The 22,539-nt window shown below is 35.2% G+C and overlaps 2 protein-coding genes across 4 annotated transcripts in view; one reads left to right on the top strand and one right to left on the bottom strand.

Annotated features, from left to right (window-relative positions):
- The window catches only part of nagpa (N-acetylglucosamine-1-phosphodiester alpha-N-acetylglucosaminidase), a 36,608-nt gene extending 27,012 nt beyond the window's left edge, over positions 1-9,596 (bottom strand). For both annotated transcript variants that reach the window (XM_048153581.1, XM_048153580.1), the window contains exons 1-3: positions 9,323-9,596; positions 2,404-2,886; positions 145-284 (exon numbers count right to left, since the gene is read on the bottom strand). In XM_048153581.1, coding sequence (XP_048009538.1) covers positions 145-284; positions 2,404-2,886; positions 9,323-9,426 — 727 coding nt within the window. In that variant the 5' untranslated portion in view covers positions 9,427-9,596. The remainder of the gene's footprint in view (positions 1-144; positions 285-2,403; positions 2,887-9,322) is intronic.
- A 13-nt stretch (positions 9,597-9,609) lies between these two features.
- On the top strand, positions 9,610-21,790 carry ndufaf6 (NADH:ubiquinone oxidoreductase complex assembly factor 6). 2 transcript variants are annotated; one of them, XM_048153582.1, is made up of 9 exons: positions 9,610-9,979; positions 10,885-10,984; positions 11,167-11,289; positions 12,595-12,651; positions 12,853-12,955; positions 14,654-14,787; positions 17,589-17,690; positions 19,654-19,710; positions 21,564-21,790. In XM_048153582.1, exons 1-9 carry the CDS (start codon positions 9,753-9,755, stop codon positions 21,690-21,692), a joined length of 1,032 nt encoding a protein of 343 aa, XP_048009539.1. In that variant the 5' UTR covers positions 9,610-9,752; the 3' UTR covers positions 21,693-21,790. The 2 variants fall into 2 exon arrangements, with proteins under 2 accessions (XP_048009539.1, XP_048009540.1); XM_048153583.1 differs by having other exon boundaries at positions 9,962-9,979; positions 10,885-10,988.
- Positions 21,791-22,539: the final 749 nt, after the last annotated feature.

Here is a 22,539-nt window from a genome sequence, read left to right as displayed (position 1 = left end):
TATGAATGGGTTAAAAAAGAACATGGCTAAGAAATTCTACTGTACACAGTAGATATAAGACTCTCAGGTCAAAATATTTTAGGGAGCCAGATAAACAAGCTTATTATATGGTGACATTTCAGACAGGATCTTGTCAAATCTTACCGGTCTCCTGTGTTTTGTCACATTCTGCCTGAATGCTCTCTTTGATGTAGATCTCACCGTTTCTCAGCAGCCACACCACCCCACTGATCAACTGCACGAAGGGATTTACCTGATCCAGTACATCCTCCTCAGACAGGTAACTAAAAATATACCGGAAAGAAAACACAAGAAAGAGGGTGAGTAAGAATGAGCAAGTGAGACAGGTCAAGATGAGGTGGTGCAGCCTAATGGTTAAAGACTAAAACTCCCGAGAATATGTTTATAGGCACAATTTTCTTCCCTGTGTTAATATATCTCCTGTTTTAACAGGAAGTTCGGATGCAACATTTGTTTCCATGAATAGCCTGCAGCTTCTGGAATCTATTACAAAAGTGGGGTCACTACAATTTTTTTTTTATATCATTTCATGAAGGATTTCTACAATTTAAAATAATTGTTTTCTTTTAAATGTATTAATTAATTTATTGTGATGCAAAGCTGAATTTTCAGCATCATTACTCCAGTCTTCAGTGTCACATGATCCTTCAGAAATCATTCTAATATGCTGATGTGTTGCTCAATAAACATTTGTTATTATTATTATTATTAGTGTTAAAAACGGTTGCTTAATATTTTTGTGTAAAACCTTGATACATTTTTTTCCAGGTTTCTTTAATGAACAGAAAGTAGAAAATAACAGTATTTTTTTTTTTTCATTATGAATATAACAGTACTGTACATCACAGCCCAGCAAAACCCCACCTGACAGATTGCACTATGGACGGAAGCAATGAAGGCACTTTCAAAAACTAATAAATCCAGAAACTTGCTTGTTTGGAGAGGCGATAAAGTATAAATATTAGCACAACCCAAGGCACACAGACAATGATTTGCTACTTTCTACTGCAAGCCAGACTATTTTAGTGGGAGAAAACAAGCATTTTACTTCACAAATAAAACAAAACTCTGCATAAAAACAAATATTTTTTGGTCTGTTTTTTTTTTGCCAGATGAGACTTTAAATGTGTTTGTCTGTTAATGCTTAACTTAGTACACTCAAAGCTAACAGACATGGACTAAAAGCCACAACAAGGCTGGTCCAGAAGGTCTTTCTCTATAATAACTCTATTGTAATTCACTTTAGATAAAAGCGTGAGCTAAATGTGAAATTAGTAATTAGCAAAAAACAAAGAAAAACATTTGATTATCAGTGCCAGCAAAGCCACACATACACTTTATTGACAACAGTTATGCCGTTTTAATTCCTTAAAGCTCATTCAGGTGAATGTCCAAATATGCTATGTAAACAACACCTTATCTAACACCAGAACATTCTGGTTAAAGGCTCTTAACGTCATAACGAATGACAGACCGAGACACCCCGGGTACATGGAGTTCCAAAGTACTGGCTATTATTAAGAGCACTGGTGCGTTATGCAATATTGCCATGTTTTTGTAAGGTTTCTATTTTAGGAAAAAGATGTTCTAAGGGCCCTGCGTTCCCACGAGTAACTTCCTCCAAATTCTGCACCCATATTTAGGTTGTGGTTAGTTCTGAAGACTGCTACAGCACCCTGCAGTGGAGGAAACCACTTTGTGCTTACAGATCTATACTAACAGACATTTCACTAAGACTGTGGAAGTGCATTTAAGTACACCCTACTAAATAAATATCTTCTTTTGTGTTCCACAAAAGAAAAAAACTAAATCATATTTGAAAACAGCATGAGGGTAAGATATTATATTTTTGAGTGACCTATCCCTTTAAGGGTGCAATACAAATATAAAAGCATAGCTTAAAGAGATAGTTAAAAATGCCATCATTTACTCACCCCCATGTTGTTCCAAATCTGTATGAGTTTCTTTCTTCTGTTGAACACAAAATAAGATATTTTGAAGGATGTCAGTAAGTAGACAGTTGACGGCACCCATTGACTTCCATAGTATTTTTTCCTTCTATGGAAGTCAATGGGTGCCATCAACTATCTGGTTACCAACATTCGTCAAAAAATCTTTTTGTGTTCAACAGAATAAAGAAACTCATACACGTTTGGAACAAGTTGAGGGTGAGTAAATGATGACAAAAATTTCATTTTGGGTTGAACTATCCCTTTAATTATAGGCAGGTCAAAAGTACACCAGCACCCAACCAGGAAAAACCAGCTCAATTTTCTATTGTTTCTTGTGTCTCCACACAAAAACAAACCCTGCGGTAATGCAAAACATCACGAGCGCCAGGAGAAAGGCTGCAAAGAATGAGACCTCAGAGTATGTCCTTACCCAAACACTAGTGTCCCATCCTTTCTGATGCCAAATTGAGCATTTTGAATTCCTTCACCGTTCATCACCAGTTTCCCATCACTTATGACATTCCCTAAACACTGCCCGTTGTGAGTGTTAAAATAGCCTCCGTTCTGGGCGATAAGGCACTTTCTAGTTTTGGCAGTGAGCTCCACCAGCTCTCTCTGATTCCGCTCGCACCCTCCAGGGCCTCCTGGTTCCAGAATGGACACGGATCTCAGAGGGTCATGCACCTCCGTGATGTGGCCGATCGCCCATCTGTTAACGTCAGAGTCATCGGTGATGGAGGAGATGAATATATTTGACTTGAACACTGGAGAGTTAGAGTGTTTGCTTGCTGCCCAGGTTTCATGGGTTACATTGCCATGGGCGATGGGCTGACAGTCTCTCACATGGCGGTGAGAATGAGATGGGCCGTGGGATTTGGTGTAGGGTAACAAGAGGTCATCATCCAAAGAATGTCTGTCAAGAAAATGCGGAAAATTAACATGATTAAATCAGAGGAACAAAGAGCAAATTGTGTTTGTTAAGCTAGTTAGGTTAACTTGGAGCATATGCGTGTAACTGATTCAGAGAGAATGGATCCCCATCCAAGTTGTACAAAGTAGCATGTGGATGTGGTTCATTGTTCTGCAGCGTAAGCACATTTTCATGCATACAACTTCCTTTTAAAGAAACCTGAAGTTTTGCTTTTTCTCAAGTCTAAACATAAGACAATATTATCTGAGGAAAAAGAAAAAAAATCAATTGAGCAGCAGATGTTTAGTTGTGCAAGCCTGGGTTCAGTATGTGGTTGCTGAGATCCTCCTACATTAGGCAAATGCAAGATGCAAATTAGCTGTAAATTCAGTTGGAGTGAAGTACTGTACTGCAAGTGTTTGTACACAAAGCTTAATGAAACTTAACTTCAGTTAAGCCAATAATGCTTTAAAAATAACTAATTACTGATCTTTAAAATTATATAAGTGTTTCTATAGAGTGGTAAAAGTCCAAAAAAAAATTCCTTTAATAATGTGTTGGAGCAAACGCACACCTACGGAAGAGGATTAGGGCCAAGCGATAATAAAAAAATAAAACCATCTCGAGATTAAAGTTGTTAAATTTCGAGAAAAAAAGTCACAAAATTTCGAGAAAAAAGTCGAAATAAAATGTTGAGAATAAACTCATTAAATTACGAGAAAAAAGTCATTAAATTTCAAGAAAAAAGTCATTAAATTATGAGAACAAATTTGTTAAATTATGAGAAAAAAGTTGTTAAATTTCGAGAAAAAAGTCGAAATAAAATGTTGAGAATAAAGTCATTAAAACTATCTCGAGATTAAAGTTGTTAAATTTTGAGAAAAAAGTCGTTAAATTTCAAGAAAAAAGTCGAGATAAAATGTTGAGAATAAACTCATTAAATTATGAGAAAAAACTCGTTAAATTTCAAGAAAAAAGTCATTAAATTTTGAGAACAAATTCGTTAAATTACGAGAAAAAACTTGTTCAATTTCAAGAAAAAAGTCGAGATAAAATGTTGAGAATAAACTCATTAAATTACGAGAAAAACTCATTAAATTTCAAGAAAAAAGTCATTAAATTATGAGAACAAATTCGTTAAATTATGAAAAAAGTAATTACATTTAATAAAATGAAAATAATAACATAAATTTAATAACATAAAATGTTAAGAATAAAGTCATTTTTGTTCTAATTTGTTCTAATTCAAATTTGTTCTCATAATTTAACGACTTTTTTCTCGTAATTTAATGTTTATTCTCAACATTTTATCTAGACTTTTTTCTCAAAATGTAACAAGTTTTTTTCTCGTAATTTAACGAGTTTATTCTCAACATTTTATCTCGACCTTTTTCTTGAAATTTAACGACTTTTTTCTCAAAATTTAATGAGTTTATTCTCAACATTAGTCTCGAGATGATTTTATTTTTTTATTATTGCTTGGCCCTAATCCTTTTCCGTACACACCTTTTGGAGGTGCAAGTTAGAGAAAAAAAACTTTATAGAGGCAAAGTATAACTGCACACTAACTTCAGTATTTTATTTATTTTGACGTTTCGGCAACAAGCCTTTGTCAAGGTACATTGACAAAGGCTTGTTGCTGAGATGTCAGAATAAATAAAATACTGAAGTGAGTGAGCCTCTAAAAAGTTTAAAAACAGACAGCAGGGCTTCTGTTGTTACAGTTTCAGATTTAGGTAACTTTAAAATAAAAAAGTTAAAATTAAATGAAAATAGACAAAGGAGCTATACATTAGTAACTTTATATACATATATAAATTTTAACACATATGCAGAATTAAAAAAAATCTATAATTTAATTAAAAAAATTAAAAAACTAGAACAAAAGAAATAAAGGTAATCATTTATGTTACATTTACAAAGATGTTTACAGGCATTTTCTGCATGTTGATACAGCGTTGATATTATTTTCCAGTTAGCTAGCTGTAGTGATTTCTGCACCAAAAGTGGCAAAAATATGACTTAAAATATTCAGAAAATATTTTTTCTAAACACCAACCCATTCTTGGTCAGACTAATTAAGCCACTGGAAGAGAGCTTCCTCCAAGTTCTCTGATTGGATAACTCATACAGGCCGAGGTGAAATTCTTTTTTTTTTTTTTGCGGTTAACATTTTACAAACCTTAGGGCTGTCAGACTAGTGTAATGTGTTCTCAAGATTTACATTTCAGTGACAACTATAAGGAAGTAAAGAAATTTTATGAATTCTATTCAAAAAAATCACTTACAGCATCTTTAAGAAAAGAAGCAACTTTTTTTTTCTTTCTTGTATGATATTTAGGCAGCAATTGAGGGATATTGGTAAACTAAAACCTTATTTATAATTTTAACCCTCAATGGCACAAATTGTGAAATCACAGCTAGAAAAAACAAATATTATTTTATATTTTACACATATGTAAAACTAAAATAATTTTCCAAAATTAGCCCATGTGTCCACCAAAGCATTTTTTCCTGAGGCTAGCGTATTTTTCTAATCGTTGTCAATCGGAGCACTGTGTTTTTTAAAACAGCAGCAGTGTGACAAGTTGCTGAGTATTTCATGCTGAGCTCTGGGCACTCTACGTTTTTTACCAGTTGCAGAGAGTTGAAGAATGTTGAACTTAAAATGCAGCAATCATCACTGTCACATTTTGCCCAGCCGTCCAATCACAGTGGAGGAGGGAGCGGGACAAATACCACATCGACCGACAGTCACATTCTGCTTGTAATAATAGGCTTGTTCAAGATGAACTACACTAGCCTGCCACTGGCTGGCGAGATCTGCTGGTTGCAGGTGGCAGAGGAGTACAGTGACGGCCATCAGGTCGGACACTTTGTGCTTTCCGTAGTGTGCTAAACCAATGTCATTCATGGCAGACCACGTGATTTTTGCGCTCATTGTAGCCGAAAAAGTGGATGCGACTGAAATTCCCATGTTTTGAATATCAATGTCATGATATTCAATGTCATGTTTGGTTAAATACAGGAACTTGTCTAAGAAAAAACACCCTTGTCATCACAGAATCAATGAGAATAAAACGTGTCGTCATCAAGGCTTTCACAGCCGATTTTGATCAACTGCAGTGCCTGACCTAGGCGGCTGGTCTCATTTGCTTTCGAAGTACTTTGATGGCACGTGATCGTAAGGCAGATGCAGCGTCGATCAAAGTCGGACAAAATTTCTAACCAGAATGCATTGCTTTTGTCAAGCAGAAGACAATCTTTGCGGCACCACATTAAGTCGAACAGGCCTAATGATAACAAATGACAACAAAAAGCACATCTCTTCATCCAAAACTAGTGCCAGAGCAAGTACATTACATTGTGTCAACATTTCTATATTCAGAAACAAACTATTTGCGAAATCAGATACTAGTAACAGTGCTGTGGATATTCCGTATTACAGCACATGAAGCATCTCAACCAGTGTTGGGGGTAAAGCATAACAAGTAATACGAGTTATGTAATCAGATTACTTTTTTCAAGTAACTCGTAAAGTAAGGCATTACTTTTGAATTTACATCAAAATATTTGAGTTACTTTTTCAAATTTGTTTACCCATGTATTGACTGACAGCTATCCTGTCCCCATGTTGAGAGAATCGGGAGTGCAGAGGTGTCGTGTGCACATGATGGTTATTCTAGACTAGTTCTAGAGTAAATGTGTGCATACATTTGCTCATTTACTTCTCCTGTGTCCTATTCTTCTGTATTCCAGAATTGCAGCACAGCTGAAAGGCTTGTTTGTTTGAACTGCGTCCTCTACTGTACAGGTGTGAATTTGCATTTCCTTCATCCTGAGGCTTATTCATTTCACTTTTGGTGTGAAAGGGCCTTTACATTTGCCAAAAATAGAACTTTTTTGTTATAAAAACAAACAAGCAAACAGCCTAGCCCAGATGATGTACAAAACATAAAAGTAATGTACAGTGTAACGTACTCACAGAAGTGAGTACACCCCTCACATTTTTGTAAATATTTTATTATATCTTTTCATGTGACAACACTGAAGAAATTATACATTGCTACAATATTGTGAGTGTACAGCTTGTATAACAGTATAAATTTGCTGTCCCCTCAAAATAACTCAACACACAGACATTAATGTCTAAACCGCTGGTCACAAAAGTGAGTACACCCCTAAGTAAAAATGACCAATTGGGCCCAATTAGCCATTTCTCTCTGAGGATCTGAAAAAAAAGAATTGTTGCTCTACATAAAGATGGCGTATGCTATAAGAAGATTGCCAAGACCCTGAAACTGAGCTGCAGCACAGTGGCCAAGACCACACAGCGGTTTAACAGGACAGGTTCCACTCAGAACAGGCCTCACCACAGTCGAACCAAAGAAGTTGAGTGCACGTGCTCAGCGTCATATCCAGAGGTTGTGTTTGGGAAATAGACGTATGAGTGCTGCCAGCATTGCTGCAGAGGTTGAAGGGGTGGGGGGTCAGCCTGTCAGTGCTCAGACCATACGCCTCACACTGCATCAAATTGGTCTGCATGGCTGTCGTCCCAGAAGGAAGCCTCGTCTAAAGATGATGCACAAAAAAGCCCGCAAACAGTTTGCTGAAGACAAGCAGACTAAGGACATGGATTACTGGAACCATGTCTTGTGGACTGATGAGACCAGGATAAACTTATTTGGTTCAAATGGTGTCAAGCGTGTGTGGTGGCAACCAGGTGAGGAGTTCAAAGACAACAGTCTTGCCTACAGTCAAGCATTTTGGTGGTGAGTGTCATGGTCTGGGGCTGCATGAGCGCTGCCGGCACTGGGGAGCTACAGTTCATTGAGGGAACCATGAATGCCAACATGTACTGTGACATACTGAAGCAGAGCATGATCCCCTCCCTTTGGAGACTGGGCCGCAGGGCAGTATTTCAACATGATAACGACCCCAAACACACCTCCAAGACAACCACTGCCTTGCTAAAGAAGCTGAGGGTACCTAAACCCTATTGAGCATCTGTGGGGCGTCCTCAAATGGAAGGTGGAGGAGCGCAAGGTCTCTTACATCAACCAGCTTCGTAATGTCATCATGGAGGAGTGGAAGAGGACTCTAGTGGCAACCTGTGAAGCTCTGGTGAACTCCATGCCCAAGAGGGTTAAGGCAGTGCTGGAAAATAATGGTGGCCACACAAAATATTGACACTTTGGGCCCAATTTGGACATTTTCACTTAGAGGTGTACTCACTTTTGTGGCCAGCGGTTTACACATTAATGGCTGAGTGTTGAGTTATTTTGAGGGGACAGCAAATTTACACTGTTATACAAGCTGTACACTCACTACTTTACATTGCAGCAAAGTGTCATTTCTTCAGTGTTGTCACATGAAAAGATATAATAAAATACAAAAATGTGAGTGGTATACTCACTTCTGTGAGATACTGTAACTCGATTTTGACCTGGTCAGTCATAATTTTTGCAGCATCCCTGCTTGTCAGTGTAGTGAGGTCAATAGGCAGTGGCATCTTTCCTGACCTCTGGTTGTAGTATGGATCACATATTCCAAACTGGCTTAGGATAATGTACCCAAATGCCTGACTTCCACAACAATCTATGACTTATTTTCTTCATCTCTGCCATCACCATCACTGCTTCTATCCTCTTTGATCCTCGACTTCTTCCTTTCTTACTATGACCTTATTGTCTGTTGCACTGCCATCACTATCATTAATACTTTCTGGAAAAGGTACAGCTTTTCCTCTCTGTCTTCTATAAAACTTACTAACATCAACCTAAAACACAGGCAAAAAGACATACTGCCTGCCAGTACTGAAAAATAGTGCCAGCTGCATAGAAAATATGTATCCCCTAAAGATCATTTATGCATGACCCACAGATTTTTTTTTTTTTTTTTTTTTTGGTCTTTGAGTTGTTTTTACAAAATGTGTGTTAAAAATTACCAAAACCTTTAGAAAAAACATTTGAATGTACAATGATATTTTTTAAAATTGGAATTTATATATATTTACTAGTCTAAAATGAACTCACTATGGAGCCTTAACAGCATGGGACCTAACGTGTGCTAATGCCTCTTTCACTTCCTTGTTGCCAAAAACGTCAAGCACATGGCAAATAAATTTGAATTTTATTGGCAAAAGTGGATTGTCATATGATATTACTACAATTATTATTACTATTTTTATAATGGTTGAACATTATTAGTGTATTTTTAAATGCAATTAAATATTTTATAAATAACATGTCCCATAGAGGGTTACATCTTTTAGAATCAAAAAAGCTAATTGCAAGAGATTTACAAAATAGTTCAAAACTGCAAAATACATTAACCCAAGAAGAACATCCAACAAAACTGTTTTCTAAATCTCAATCCCAACCAGGCGTTTGAAAACATTACACACCTTCATGTGCTTTAACATGATACACGTCCTTACCGGATGTCTTTGCACTGGCACAAACATGCTCCTAGACATATTAGAAACAAAGAAATCTGATCCAAATTCACAGACGATTTTGCCATAAGACCTCTGTATAACATAAAAAATTAAATAAGTTACTGTCCCGTTTCTATCCGCTTGCTTCGATAAAATGACTTTCATATGTGTTGGTCATATGATGCGAATCACATGATCAAGCCAACTGATCTTATCTGTCAATCATTTCTGTTCCCTAAGCGCAAACAACTGTGCGAACATATTCAATATCTATAGACTGCATTAACGTGAACATTAATTACATGTATGTTCCATAAAGACCATGTGGTTCACTCTGAAACGTAGCTTAGCTCCTTTTAGATGAAAACAGATTGTTTACATCGGAGCGGAACGTACCGTCAGAAGTTCTTGCGAACAGGGGAGTTGTAATATGACGCACACGCAAGAGGAGGTTCAGCTCAAGGATACTGGATGCATGGGGTTTGCTATGGCATCCAGTGTAAACATAAAGAATGGACTTTTAACCACCAAAAACTCCCTGCACATAAAGATTCCCTATCCCACATTTATCCAGAGGCAAACCGAGATCAAATGCACAAGAGCATTAACAAATTCGACAGGACAGCACAATGAACAGTATTGTATTGATATTGTAAGGTAAGTTATGAGTTTAAAGATCGATTTACTTTGAATATTTTTTACCTGGAAGCTTTTATGCAACTTAGTGAATTTTAACTTGTATACATCAAAGTATTATTCCAGTGCCCGTTTATGTATATGAATATAAATCAGTAGCGTATTTTTCTTTCTTTTTCTTTTGCTCAAAAATAAATTTATATGCAGTAAAGGACAAAATTAACTTTTCTAATAAAATTAAAATTTGTTGTTAAAATTAATATTAGAAATGCCTACATGGTATATAACTGTCCAGATATTGAAAAGAAATAGAAAAATTCTTATTAACCTGAAATGCAAAAATGAATTACAAAATTTATTCGGAAAAAAAAAAAAATCATGTTTTTTTTTTAATTAATTTTTTTACTTGAAATTCAGTATGCAAGGCATTTTAGTACTTTTTATCTGATGGTTACAACACTTTTTAGATATTAAATAATAGAAAATTAGAATAGATATTAAATTAATAGATATTAAAATTTAATAGATATTAAAATAGTCTAGAAAATGGTATACACATTTTACAAAAAAAAAAAAAAAAAGTATGAAACGAGCATGAATAAAATATTCGGAACTTGACAAATATGCTTTAAAGTCACCATGAAATCAACATTGACAATTCCTATTTTTATGTAATATTGCAGTATTATTATAAATGATTTATAATAAATCCCCTTTACATTTTTCCTCGTTGAAGTAATTTAACTCAGAAATCCTTAATTTTGTAAATCCTTATTTGTCATTGATGCAAATAAATGTATATGAAAATTGTTATGCCAACAGAAATTTCAGTCTCTGTTAAGGCTTAGTCAGTTTTGTTATTTACAGTTTTTGTAAATAACAACAGTCCCAGTGTGTAGTGTATAACATTGAACTGTCACCCATAGGAAGAGGGACTATGATGGATTTTTATGTTCATTGCTTCTTCCTGAGGCTGTTCGTCGCTCTGCACTGGCACTGAGGGCGTTCAATGTAGAACTGGCACAGGCAGGTATTCCAGATAATAAGTGCAACAATCAATGTACAGTCTTATTTATTCAATTCAGATTATGCTAATTTATGTACATTTCTAACTGTGTGTCATGGTACAAAAACCAAGCCATGAGACATAAAATTGCCAGTAGTAAGAAACACCTGTATATGCTCATATATTTGCTTCTTCCCTTTAGATTAAGGACTCTGTTTCCCAGAAAACCATTGGTTTAATGCGAATGCAGTTCTGGAAGAGCGCCGTGGAAGACATTTACAGAGATGACCCTCCAGTCCAGCCCGTCAGTGCAGAACTATGGAGAGTGGGTCTTCCTTCCTTCCTAAATGAAAGAGCTACAGGATTAGTTCACTTCAGAATTAAAATTTCCTGATAATTTACTCACCCCCATGTCATCCAAGATGTTTATGTCTTTCTTTCTTCAGTCGAAAAGAAATTAAGGTTTTTGAGGAAAACATTCCAGGATTTTTCTCCATATAGTGGACTTCAACAGGGTACAACGGGTTGAAGGTCCAAATTGCAGTTTCAGTGCAGCTTCAAAGTGCACTACACGATCCCAGCCAAGGAATAAGGGGCTTATCTAGCAAAACGATTGGTAATTTTCTAAAAAAAAAAAAAAAAATGTATATACTTTTTAACCACTCATGCTCATCTTGCACTTGCTCTGCGATGCGCCACACATTACGTGATGAAAGCAGAGTAACCGTGGTAGTGTGAAAAACTCCATCTCATTTTCTCCTCCAGCGTTTGACTTAGTCTTTGCACGTTCAATTTGTAAACACTTGCTCTGTACTTCTGCCTACATCACGCTTGACCTTTTCAACATGATGATCGCATCGCAGAGCTAGTGCAAGACGAGCATGTCTGGTTGAAAAGTAAATAAACTTTTATTTTTTTAGAAAATGGCGAACGTTTCGCTAGAAAAGACCCTTATTCATTGGCTGGGATCATGTAGAGCCCTTTGAAGCTGCACTGAAACTGCAAATTGGACCTTAAACTAGTTGTACCCCAGTGAAGTCCACTATATGGAGAAAAATCCTGGAATGTTTTCCTCAAAAACCTTAATTTTTTTTCGACTGAAGAAAGAAAGACATAAACATATTAGATGACATGGGGGTGAGTAAATTATCAGGAAATTTTAATTCTGAAATGAACTGATCATTTAAATGACTAGGGATGGAGATAGTTCACCCAAAAATTAAAATTCTGTTGCCATTTACTATAATGTTACAAAAGATTTCTATTTCTGTTCTATTAAACTTTCTATTCATCAAAAAAGTTTTTCATAGTTTCCTCAAAAATGTTAAGCAGCACAACTGTTTTCAACATTGATAATAATTAGAAATGTTTCTTGAGCAGCCAATCAGCATATTAGAATGATTTCTGAAGGATCATGTGACACTGAAAATTTGACAACTGAAAAACTTACATTTTAAACATTTATAAACTGCATCACATTTCACGCTCATGTCGTTTCACACATTTATGTGTATTCATATATCTTATTTTCTGTGTAACACTAAAGAAAATATTTTGAAAACTTTTTTGGGACCCCAAAGTTTTTACAAATATTGGGCACTGATATACTATAACTGCTCTGTGTTCTCAGGCAGTAAGAAAGCACACATTAACAAGGAGGTGGATGTTGAGAATCATATCTGAAAGAGTAAGTACTAAGTTCTGTCCTTTATATATGAGTAAAGAAAATACTGGAATGTTCTCTTAAAATAACTAATTTTAACTCTGACAGCTGTCTGAGAGACATGCATGGCTAATTCTATACATGAATCTGTCATTCTGTAAATCGGCACATTACGCAGTCTGTCTGTCCTCTGGCAATCGTATTAAAACATTCTGTTTTAAAAAGGAGAAAGACATGGAGGACAGAGCGTACAGGAACCTTCAGGAGCTGGAGGCCTATGGTGAAAACACACAATCCTCTCTTCTGTACTTGCTGCTGGAGACACTTGGTGAGCAGCCTTTCCTTGACTTCTGCTTAAAGGAATAGTTGTAAAAATGAACATAGCAAAAATGAAAATTCTGTAATTTACGCATAATCGTGTTGTACCTGACTCATATGACTTTCTTTCTTCTTTGAAACAATGGAGGAGATGTTAGGTGGAATATAGGAGCTGACAGCGTTTTTTTTTTTCTTTTTAATTTATTCTTGCGATGGAATTTTCAGCATCATTACTCCAGTCATCAGTGTCACATGATCCTTTAGAAATCGTTCTAATATGCTGATAACATTTCTTGTTATTATCAATGTGAAAAACAGTTGTGCTAATCATTTTTGTTCAGGATTCTTTGAATAGAAGGTTCAAAACAACAGCATTTAATTTAATGTAAAAGTCTTTACTGTCACTTTTTATCAATTTAATGCATTCTTGCTTGAAAGTCTTAAAGGTGCCCTAGAATTAAAAATTGAATTTACCTTGGCATAGTTGAATAACAAGAGTTCAGTACATGGAAATGACATACAATGAGTTTTAAACTCCATTGTTTCCTTCTTCTTATATAAATCTCATTTGTTTAAAAGACCTCTGAAGAACAGGCGAATCTCAACATAATAATGTTACGTAACAGTCGGGGTGTACGCCCCCAATATTTGCATATGCCAGCCCATGTTCCCAACATTATGAAAGGCATTAGACAAGGGCAGCCAGTAACGTCTGGATCTGTGCACAGCTGAATCATCAGACTAGATAAGCAAGCAATAACAACAGCGAAAAATGGCAGATGGAGCAATAATAACTGACATGATCCATGATATCATGATATTTTTAGTGATATTTGTAAATTGTCTTTCTAAATGTTTCGTTAGCATGTTGCTAATGTAGGCTACTGTTGGTTAAAGTTACCAACGTTTATTACTGTATTCACGGAGACAAGAGCCGTCGCTATTTTCATTTTTAAACCCTTGCAGTCTGTATAATTCATAAACACAACTTCATTCTTTATAAATCTCTCCAACAGTGTGTAATGAATGTTAGCTTTAGCCACGGAGTATTATCAAACTCATTCAGAATCAAATATAAACACCCAAATAAATACTATACTCACATGACCCGAAGCATGCATACAGCATACATGACAAACATTTTGTAAAGATCCATTTGAGGGTTATATTAGCTGTGTGAACTTTGTAAATGCACTGTATTATAGAGTCGCGAGCTCGATGGGCAGGGAGCATGAGATTTAAAGGGCCAGCAGCCCCTGAATCGGTGCATAGTTAATGATGCCCCAAAATAGGCAGTTAAAAAAATTATTTAAAAAAAATCTATGGGGTATTTTGAGCTGAAACTTCACAGACACATTCAGGGGACACCTTAGACTTATGTTACATCTTGTAAAAAAAACGTTCGAAAAAAAAAAAAAACTTACTAACCTCAAAATTTTAATGGGTATTGTTTGCCACATCCTTTAATAACAGCCTTGCATTACAAAAACACAAAACAGTCCACTGAAAATATAACGCATAAGCTGAAAATATCAGACTTAACAAGTGTCTAGTCAGAATATGCTTTTCATAATACATCAAAACTCATATTTTATTTTTTTGAAGTTGGAATATAAGATTGGATTGGATATTCACAATTTGACACAAATCAGTTCAAACTCAAACCTGGTCTCATGAAGTTGTGTGCTTTGTGCATGTGCTTACGTAGGTGTGAAAAACGTCCATGCAGACCACGCCGCAAGCCACATCGGCAAAGCCCAGGGCATCCTGACCTGCCTGCGGGCAACCCCTTATAACAGCAGCAGACGCAAGGTCTACCTGCCCATGGACATCTGCATGCTGGTGGGTAAATCTGCTGTCACCCTGTGATGTGTGTAGCTGGCTGTAATTCCATGCTTTTCTGACATCAGAGTAAACACAATCCATGTGCCAGTGGGCATATACGTGGATGAAGCTGCCCAGTGCCCTCTCGCCTGCAAAGCTCAATCCCATGGGCTTTGTTTCAGCCATCTGTCGCCATTGCAGCATGAACAAACCATTAGAAATGGGATTTAGAAGATCTTTCCCTTAGTGTAACAAAAGAAAAGATTATCATCTATCGTTTATCCTCAGCTAGGGTCCGTATCCAGTATTAAGATCAAATTTTGTGTATGTACAGTAGTGGCCAAAAGTGATGTCTGGAAGGGAATTGGTTTGCGGATTTGTTTTTAATGACCCTACAAGTTTGATTAAACCATTAAAATAGGAGTAAAATATTTTATATTCTTAAATATTTTAAATATGAGGAAAGGAAAAAACACTAAGCTTGGTTAAGGTATATATCTCAAAAAACTATGTGGCAAAAAAGGGGTAAACTTCAGCTACATGTTAAAAAATGGATAGAAAAACAAAAAGCTTACAGGAAAAAGCATATACTGACTACAACATAATCATTAATACTTTGTTGTTTCTTTCTCTTTTTTTTTTGCATGCGTTCATAATTTCTTTGTATGAAAGCCTGGATAAATGTCCACACAATTTGGCATTGCATTATCACAAATTAACCAATAGACTCACACACTATGCAATATGAGACACAAAATATGCTTAAAAAATCTTTGATGTCAATTTTCCTAGGCCAGACATCACTGTGTGCCACTACTGTTGATTGTTTTGCTGTATGATTGCACTTTCACCAGAAGGGGGCACTGTTGTTTCACCATAAATTATGTGAACATGTTCTATGGTTTCTGAGGTTATTAAATGCTCACCAAAGGCCAGTTCACCAGATTGCAGTACGTAATTCAACAGTACACATATTCAACATGTTCAGTCGGCAAAAACAAACGCCGACCAACGCCAACAGGGGTAATAATAACACACTTATCCATCAAGTCTGTTGCTATTAGTTGGTGCAGTGTGTACTGGCCTTAAAACATAATGGACCGGTTTCACAGACAGGGCTTAGGCTAAACCAGGATTAAGCCTTATTTCAATTAGGGTATTTAAGTAGCTTTTATAAACATACCCTAGAAAAAAACATTACTTGTGTGTATCTTGAGACAAAACAATGGCAGTGACATATTATAAGATCTGTCAGTGCAAGTTTCTTTCAGTTAAAAAAGCTCAAACATGCATTTTAGTCTAGGACTAGCTTAAGCCTTGTCTGTGAAACCAGGGTAATACTTTTTAAATAGATACATCCATACTTTATTTTTCATTAGTGGTTCGCTGCAGCAGCTACTTATTTAATTGCAGTGCCTTACTAATTATTTTCACTCATCATTTAAAGCTAACTTTATGAAACTTCCTTTCTTGAGTTAAAAATGTTGAGACAATAATGTATAGATAAGCTTATAAAACTGTAATTGATGTCTTTAATAATGCATTGCAAGTGCGATGTTGAATTAAAGGAAATGGAAAGTCTTTGAAGGTTTATCTACATTCATTGCAGTTGTGAATATTTGCTGAGGGAATTGTAAACAATATTAATGTGCAACCTGTCAAGATTAGGCAAATCTGTTTGTAAAACAATGAAATGTGTGTTTGTGGGTATTTGTTAGGTAAACTCTGAATACTAGCCTCCGGGTGTCTGCAAGCCATTTTTGTCAGAGTTTAAAGGCTCTGCTTGACGTGAAACCCCCGTTCAAGGATTAGATCAGATCAATAATAATAATAGCCCCATACCCCAATTACACTGCCTGGTTATTCATGATGTTGATTGCCTGCCATTGCTTTATTTTGCCGTACAGCTTTTGTTTGAGGAACAATTGACTTTTAAATTAGATACTAAATGAAAGCTTTTGCAGTATGTGTTTATTGATCACTTGCTATCATGGATTTATTCATGTTTTTTTAGATCACAGTTGCGGCATATCACCGGCAAGAAGAATTTTACCCTTGTTCGTTTATGTCTTTGTCTGAATAGTATTTTCACAAATATAAATAAGTGTTATTTCAGTAAATATTTCTTCTGAAAAAGTCTTGGAATGCTTCATTGTAAGCACACCACCTCTTACGTTCTGCATACAGATTTTTCACATTTTCATCCAGCATACTAATTTCTTCTGCTGTTGAAGAATGTTTGTTGAATGCTGGAAAATCTATAAAGATGTATCTCATGAAAACTGTCAAGAAATGTCTGGGTCATATTTCACCTCATAATCCCCCCCAAAAAAAGAACTATTTTTTTGTTAAATGAAGCCTATATTTAAGACCATGACAGTATTGTGACATTATTTTAATGCTTACTTTCATGAATTTAGCACATCCTCCTCCTCCCAATTTTCAGTATCCTACTATAAAGCAAAAAGGTTCTAATTTTGCCAAAAATATAGTTATTTTAATTGTAAAATAGTACAAATGACACGTCTTTTTTTTTGTTCTGAAATTGATTTGTTCTAATAAAATAGTAAAAAGATAATAATTGTATTACTTATGAGTGTGTTTTTTCATTACAGTAATGAGTATTGAAGGGGGAAATGTGCTTAATATGTGTGCTTTTTTTTAATGTCTTTGATTTCTGGGGTAAAATATAACAGGTATGTTATTGTGATGGTGCCTGAAATATGGAGGGATAAGGAAAAGATTGTGATATCATCATGCTCATCATTCTGTCTATCGGCAGAGATGATGATAATGCATTTTCACTGTTTCTCACCCAGCATGGAGCGTCTCAAGAGGACTTCATCCGTGGCAGCAGGGACCAGAACGTCAGGGACGTCATTTATGACATTGCCAGCCAAGCCCATGTCCATCTCCAACACGTATGCAAAACTCTTCAGTTTATTGTCTGTGGTCAGATGGGAGATGCCGACTGTGTTGTATGTTCCCAATTTGCATACTAACTTCATTAAATTTCAAAAAGGAGAGCACCCCTCCTCCACCAGCAGCTCTTATGACCCTTGATTGTTGCCCTCTCCTCATTACTGAAATTATTAAAAGCCAAGTGTAACCACAGAGCGTTTCAGGGAATATCAGAGGAAATGTTACTCAGAGATTTTGTCAGATATTGCTCACCCCACTTTGCATATCTGCTCAGGTGCTATGACTCAAGGTTACCGCTGAATTAACTCAAAGTGGTCAAGACCACATTTAAAATATCACAAACAAACAAGGGCTAAACTGGAATTGGATCCTTTCAATCTAACATTTTATGTATTTGTGCACTGTAAAAAAATGACCGTGATTTTAACAGTAAAAGACTGTAAAAATGCTGTGGTGAAAAACTGTCAATTGGTTTACAGAAAGTTTCCGTACTATATACGGTGAATAACTGTAATAGATCTAACGGTACATTTAATGTAATTTTACGGTAAAATACCGTTAAATTCACAGTTTTTGGAAGTGAAAAATAACAATTCATTGTAAAATTTATAGTGAAAAAACGTAAATTGACATTCCCACAATTCCCTGCGTGACACTTCACATTTGATATATTTTCGTTGAAATAACTCTGTTTCTTCTTAGTTTTTCTCATTTTTTTCTAATCAGTTATGTACATAAGGGTTTTATGTAACATCTAATGTTGTTAAATTAATGTTTATTGCATTTTAAAAATTTCATGCATGTTACCATGATGGTGTTTAGTGTGTGTGTGAATGACACTGTGTGCACCTTCTATATATTAGTATTGTCCTCCTCAGCTTGTGGAAAAGCTGCTTGTGATGAACTTTGATTCATCATGTGACTCTTATCACTACTGTGTTTGGTGACTGTCAGTGTATTATAAAGGTACAAAACAGATATCAGTACTTCATTAGGTTGGTAAATTAACATTATATCAGTTAATGAAATACGTTATTTTACCGTAAATTTAACAGATTTTTTTTTACATTGCTACTGTATTTTTTTATGGTAAAGTTCTGGCAACCACAGCTGCTGGTTTTTTACCGTAAATTTTACTGGGATTTTTTTTACAGTGTGTGCAATGTGATCATTTGTGTTTATAAATACAGTTGTATTTTTTTAGAAAATGACCAATCGTTTCATTAGATTAGACCCTTATTCCTCGTCTGGTATGGTTTAAATCCCTTTGAAGCTGCACTGAAACTGTAATTTTAACCTTCAACCGTCTGGAGGCCATTTAAGTCCACTATAAGGAGAATAATCCTGGAATGTTTTCATCAAAAACCTTCATTTATTTTCGACTATAGAAAGAAGGACATGGACATCTTGGATGTCATGGGGATGAGTAAATTATCAGGAAATTTTTATTTTAAAGTGGACTAATCCTTTAAGCACATTTCGCCCTCATAATTTGCATTATCAAAAGTCATTTAGATGTTTTACTTGTATGGGTTTTTTTTTTTGTAATTCCTATTATTCTCAATGGTAATTCTCATTACCGTAATATAATAAAACATTCACTTTATTAAAGTAATGAGAATATAATGAGAAAGTACTGTAAAATACATACAATTTTATTAAATACAATAATTCTTACAAAATAATACATTTATTTTAGACCTTTTTAAAAAAAAAAAAAATAAAAGAAGACAGTACAGTATAGACTACCATGGAAAATTATTAGAGAACCGTGGCTTATTTGTCATAAAAATAAATTCACAATGCAACAACAACAAAAAAGTATAATTTTCTTTAAGCAAAGTTCTTTATATTGGGGTTTCTTTGATTCACCGTAAGACTCACCCATTAATTAAGAGGTTTGTGTGATATACTATACAGCACAGTTGCATCTTGATATCTCATTACTGCATTGTCTTACAGGCAAGATCATTCAGCGAGAACGTTCCACATGCAGCCATGCCCGCCTTCCTGCAAACGGTAAGTAATTTCATCTCTTTCAGCTTCTCTCCCCTCCCCATGCCTCACTAATGTGTTGTGACACAGAGAAGCTCATGGCTTATCCTCACTCTGCCTTCAAAGAGGTGGAGCCTCATCGTCCCGCATGACTCCTGCTCCCTGGAGGCGCCACTACCATCTCATGGTCTGATTACACATCTTAAGCCTTTTTTTTTACTCTCTTACAGTCATTTCTCTTAAAGGAAGCCCGCCTCAGAAGAGCTGAGGGAATAACTCTTAGCGTATTACGAGGCAAAGCATAGGGAAACACTGTAATTTTCAGTACAGTTTCAGGCTGTTGTTGATGCTTTAGCCAGCTAAATGCTTTCTATGAACTAAATGGCCTGTAAAGAATTTTTATTTCACTTTCTGTCACTGTAATAATCTGCTCTTATCTTCCATTCCCACATCCCTGTGTTTAACTGCCATTCGAATTCTTTAAAGCCATCCATTCCCCACAGGCCATCTAGTGACACATTGCGCTCCACTTGTTTTGGCTGGTGTTAACCGTAACTGTGTGCTCATGAAAGGACTTTACTGTAAGGTTTGACATTTGAGGAATTCACTTTGTATTACAGTCGCAAGAAAAAGTAGGTGTTCTTGTAAATCTTTTAGGACAGGTTAGCAATAACCTAGGAATTTACATATGTGTTCCCATTTTCCACTGTGAATCTTTACATGGTAAACTATATTGTAAACTATGTTGTTAAAAACAAGTTGTTGTTTTTTTTTTAAAGAAATGAAATGCTTTTATTCAGCAAGGATGCTTTAACTTGATCAAAAGTGACAGTAAAGACATTTATGTTACAAAAAAATCAGTTTAAATTAATACTTTTTTAAATGTCCTATTTATCAGAATATCCTGAAAAAAATGTATATTAAGCAGCACGTTTTCAACATTGATAGTAATAAAAGATTAAGCAATGAGCATCAAATCAGCATATTAGAATGATTTCTGAAGGATCATGTGACACTGAAGATTGGAGTAATGATGCTGAAAATTCAGCTTAAAATATGTGACCCTGGACCACAAAACCAGTCATAAGTCGCACAGGTATATTTGTAGCAATAGCCAACAGTACATTGTATGGGTCAAAATTATCGATTTTTATTTTATTCCAAAAATCATTAGGATATTAAGTAAAGATCATGTTCCATGAAGATATATACCGTAAATATATCAAAAATTAATTTTTGAAAGTAATAATGCATTGCTAAGGACTTCATTTGGACAACTTTAATGGCGATTTTCTCAATATTTTGATTTTTTTTTTCATCCTCAGATTCCAGATTTTCAAATAGTTGTAATTCGGTCAAATATTGTCCAATCCTAACAAACAAATTTCAAAAAATGTACTCATATGACTGGTTTTGTGGTCCAGGGTCACATATATTAAAATAGAATATAGTTATTTTAAATTGTAAATATGTTTCACTAATACTGTTGTCTTATAGAAGTATAAGAGACTTAAACGGTAGTGTACGTTCAGTGAAGACCTGAAAATGTATTTTGTGTGTTATTGATTGTTATATTGTTGTGACTTTTTACTAAGCAAATTTTTAACAAATTTATACACAAATCCAGATAAATCCGAAGTGTTCACACACTTTTCCTGCAGCTGTATCTCAACCCTACATCAAGATCTTTTCCATTTTTTGTTTAAAGATTTTAAAAGAGAAAATCTGTGTAATGTCACCACTTTCTATTAAATTTCCAGCTGTATCATTTTTTTCTTTAAACTTTTAAGTTCTCTCAATAATGTATCGTCCTCCAGGCTTGCAAAAAAAGTAATTAAACTAAGAGTTTCTGAGCGTCTTTGTGTCCTGTCCCACAGGTTGTTTTGGAGGACTACCTGCAGAAAGTGAGGAAAGTAGATTTCGATGTGTTTCACCCCAGCCTACAGAAGAGGAATCCAATGATGCCCCTTCAGCTGTATTTACGATCATGGAAGAAGATCTATTGATGTGTTTGATTAAAACACCATCTGATTGTTTCAGATGAATTCCCTGTCAAACAAGCCAAGCACTTGCAATAAATCATCTAGCTACTGTATGTTGACAATTTTTATGTGTTCATGTCCTTTTTCGTGCTGGTATACAGAAAAGGAAAGTGTTTGATTACTAAATAATTACTAAGGCTCACAGAAAATATCCACAACCAAAACAGACCATCACATTAATTTAAAATGTGTTTAAACTCAGCAACAAATAACAGCAAAACATATTTTGAGAGATAATACAATGTCAAACTGTTTTGAATTTGTTAAGGTATCTGCATAGTTGGTGGAATTGAAACAGATATTTTAACAACTTGGCCTGTGAAACGTGTTTCATTATAAATCAAAGTATTTAAGGCATTTACAAACAAATTGGCAACAATTTTACATATTTATAGGTGAGGAATGTCTCACATGCCCCTCATTATAGGCAAGGTCAACCAGTTCTGTTTCATGATGCAAGGTGGTGTATTTTTAGTGGCATAATCATGAGTTTATTTAGTCATAAAAAATACAGTCCTCCCTCTGCCACAAAAGCTCTCATCTGATCGACAAGAAAACAACTCCGGGCTGTTTGTGACTGCTCTTGAACTGCAGAGAATATTTTGCTGGGAGTGAGGTCCTTTTTCCTCTGCTTTACTCACTGCTTTTTTTAAAGTAAAAAACAAAACAAAACAAAACAAAAAAAAAAAAAAAAAAAAAAAAAAATATATATATATATATATATATATATATATATATATATATATATATATATATATATATATATATATATATATATATATATGTAAGCATTGCGTTCGGTAATGTGTGT

Source organism: Megalobrama amblycephala, linkage group LG13 (genome assembly GCF_018812025.1).
Source record: "Megalobrama amblycephala isolate DHTTF-2021 linkage group LG13, ASM1881202v1, whole genome shotgun sequence".
NCBI lineage: Eukaryota > Metazoa > Chordata > Actinopteri > Cypriniformes > Xenocyprididae > Megalobrama > Megalobrama amblycephala.
The sequence above is the reverse complement of the archived record's forward strand: the minus strand, read 5'-3'. Positions and strand labels throughout refer to the sequence as shown.

Bases quoted from the DNA above. Each gene is read 5' to 3' on its own strand.
- ndufaf6 (XM_048153582.1), top strand. From the start codon at position 9,753: ATGACGCACACGCAAGAGGAGGTTCAGCTCAAGGATACTGGATGCATG. The intron at 11,290-12,594 runs GTGGGTCTTCCT...CTGTGTTCTCAG, and splicing joins TCAGTGCAGAACTATGGAGA to GCAGTAAGAAAGCACACATT. The intron at 17,691-19,653 runs GTATGCAAAACT...ATTGTCTTACAG, and splicing joins CCCATGTCCATCTCCAACAC to GCAAGATCATTCAGCGAGAA.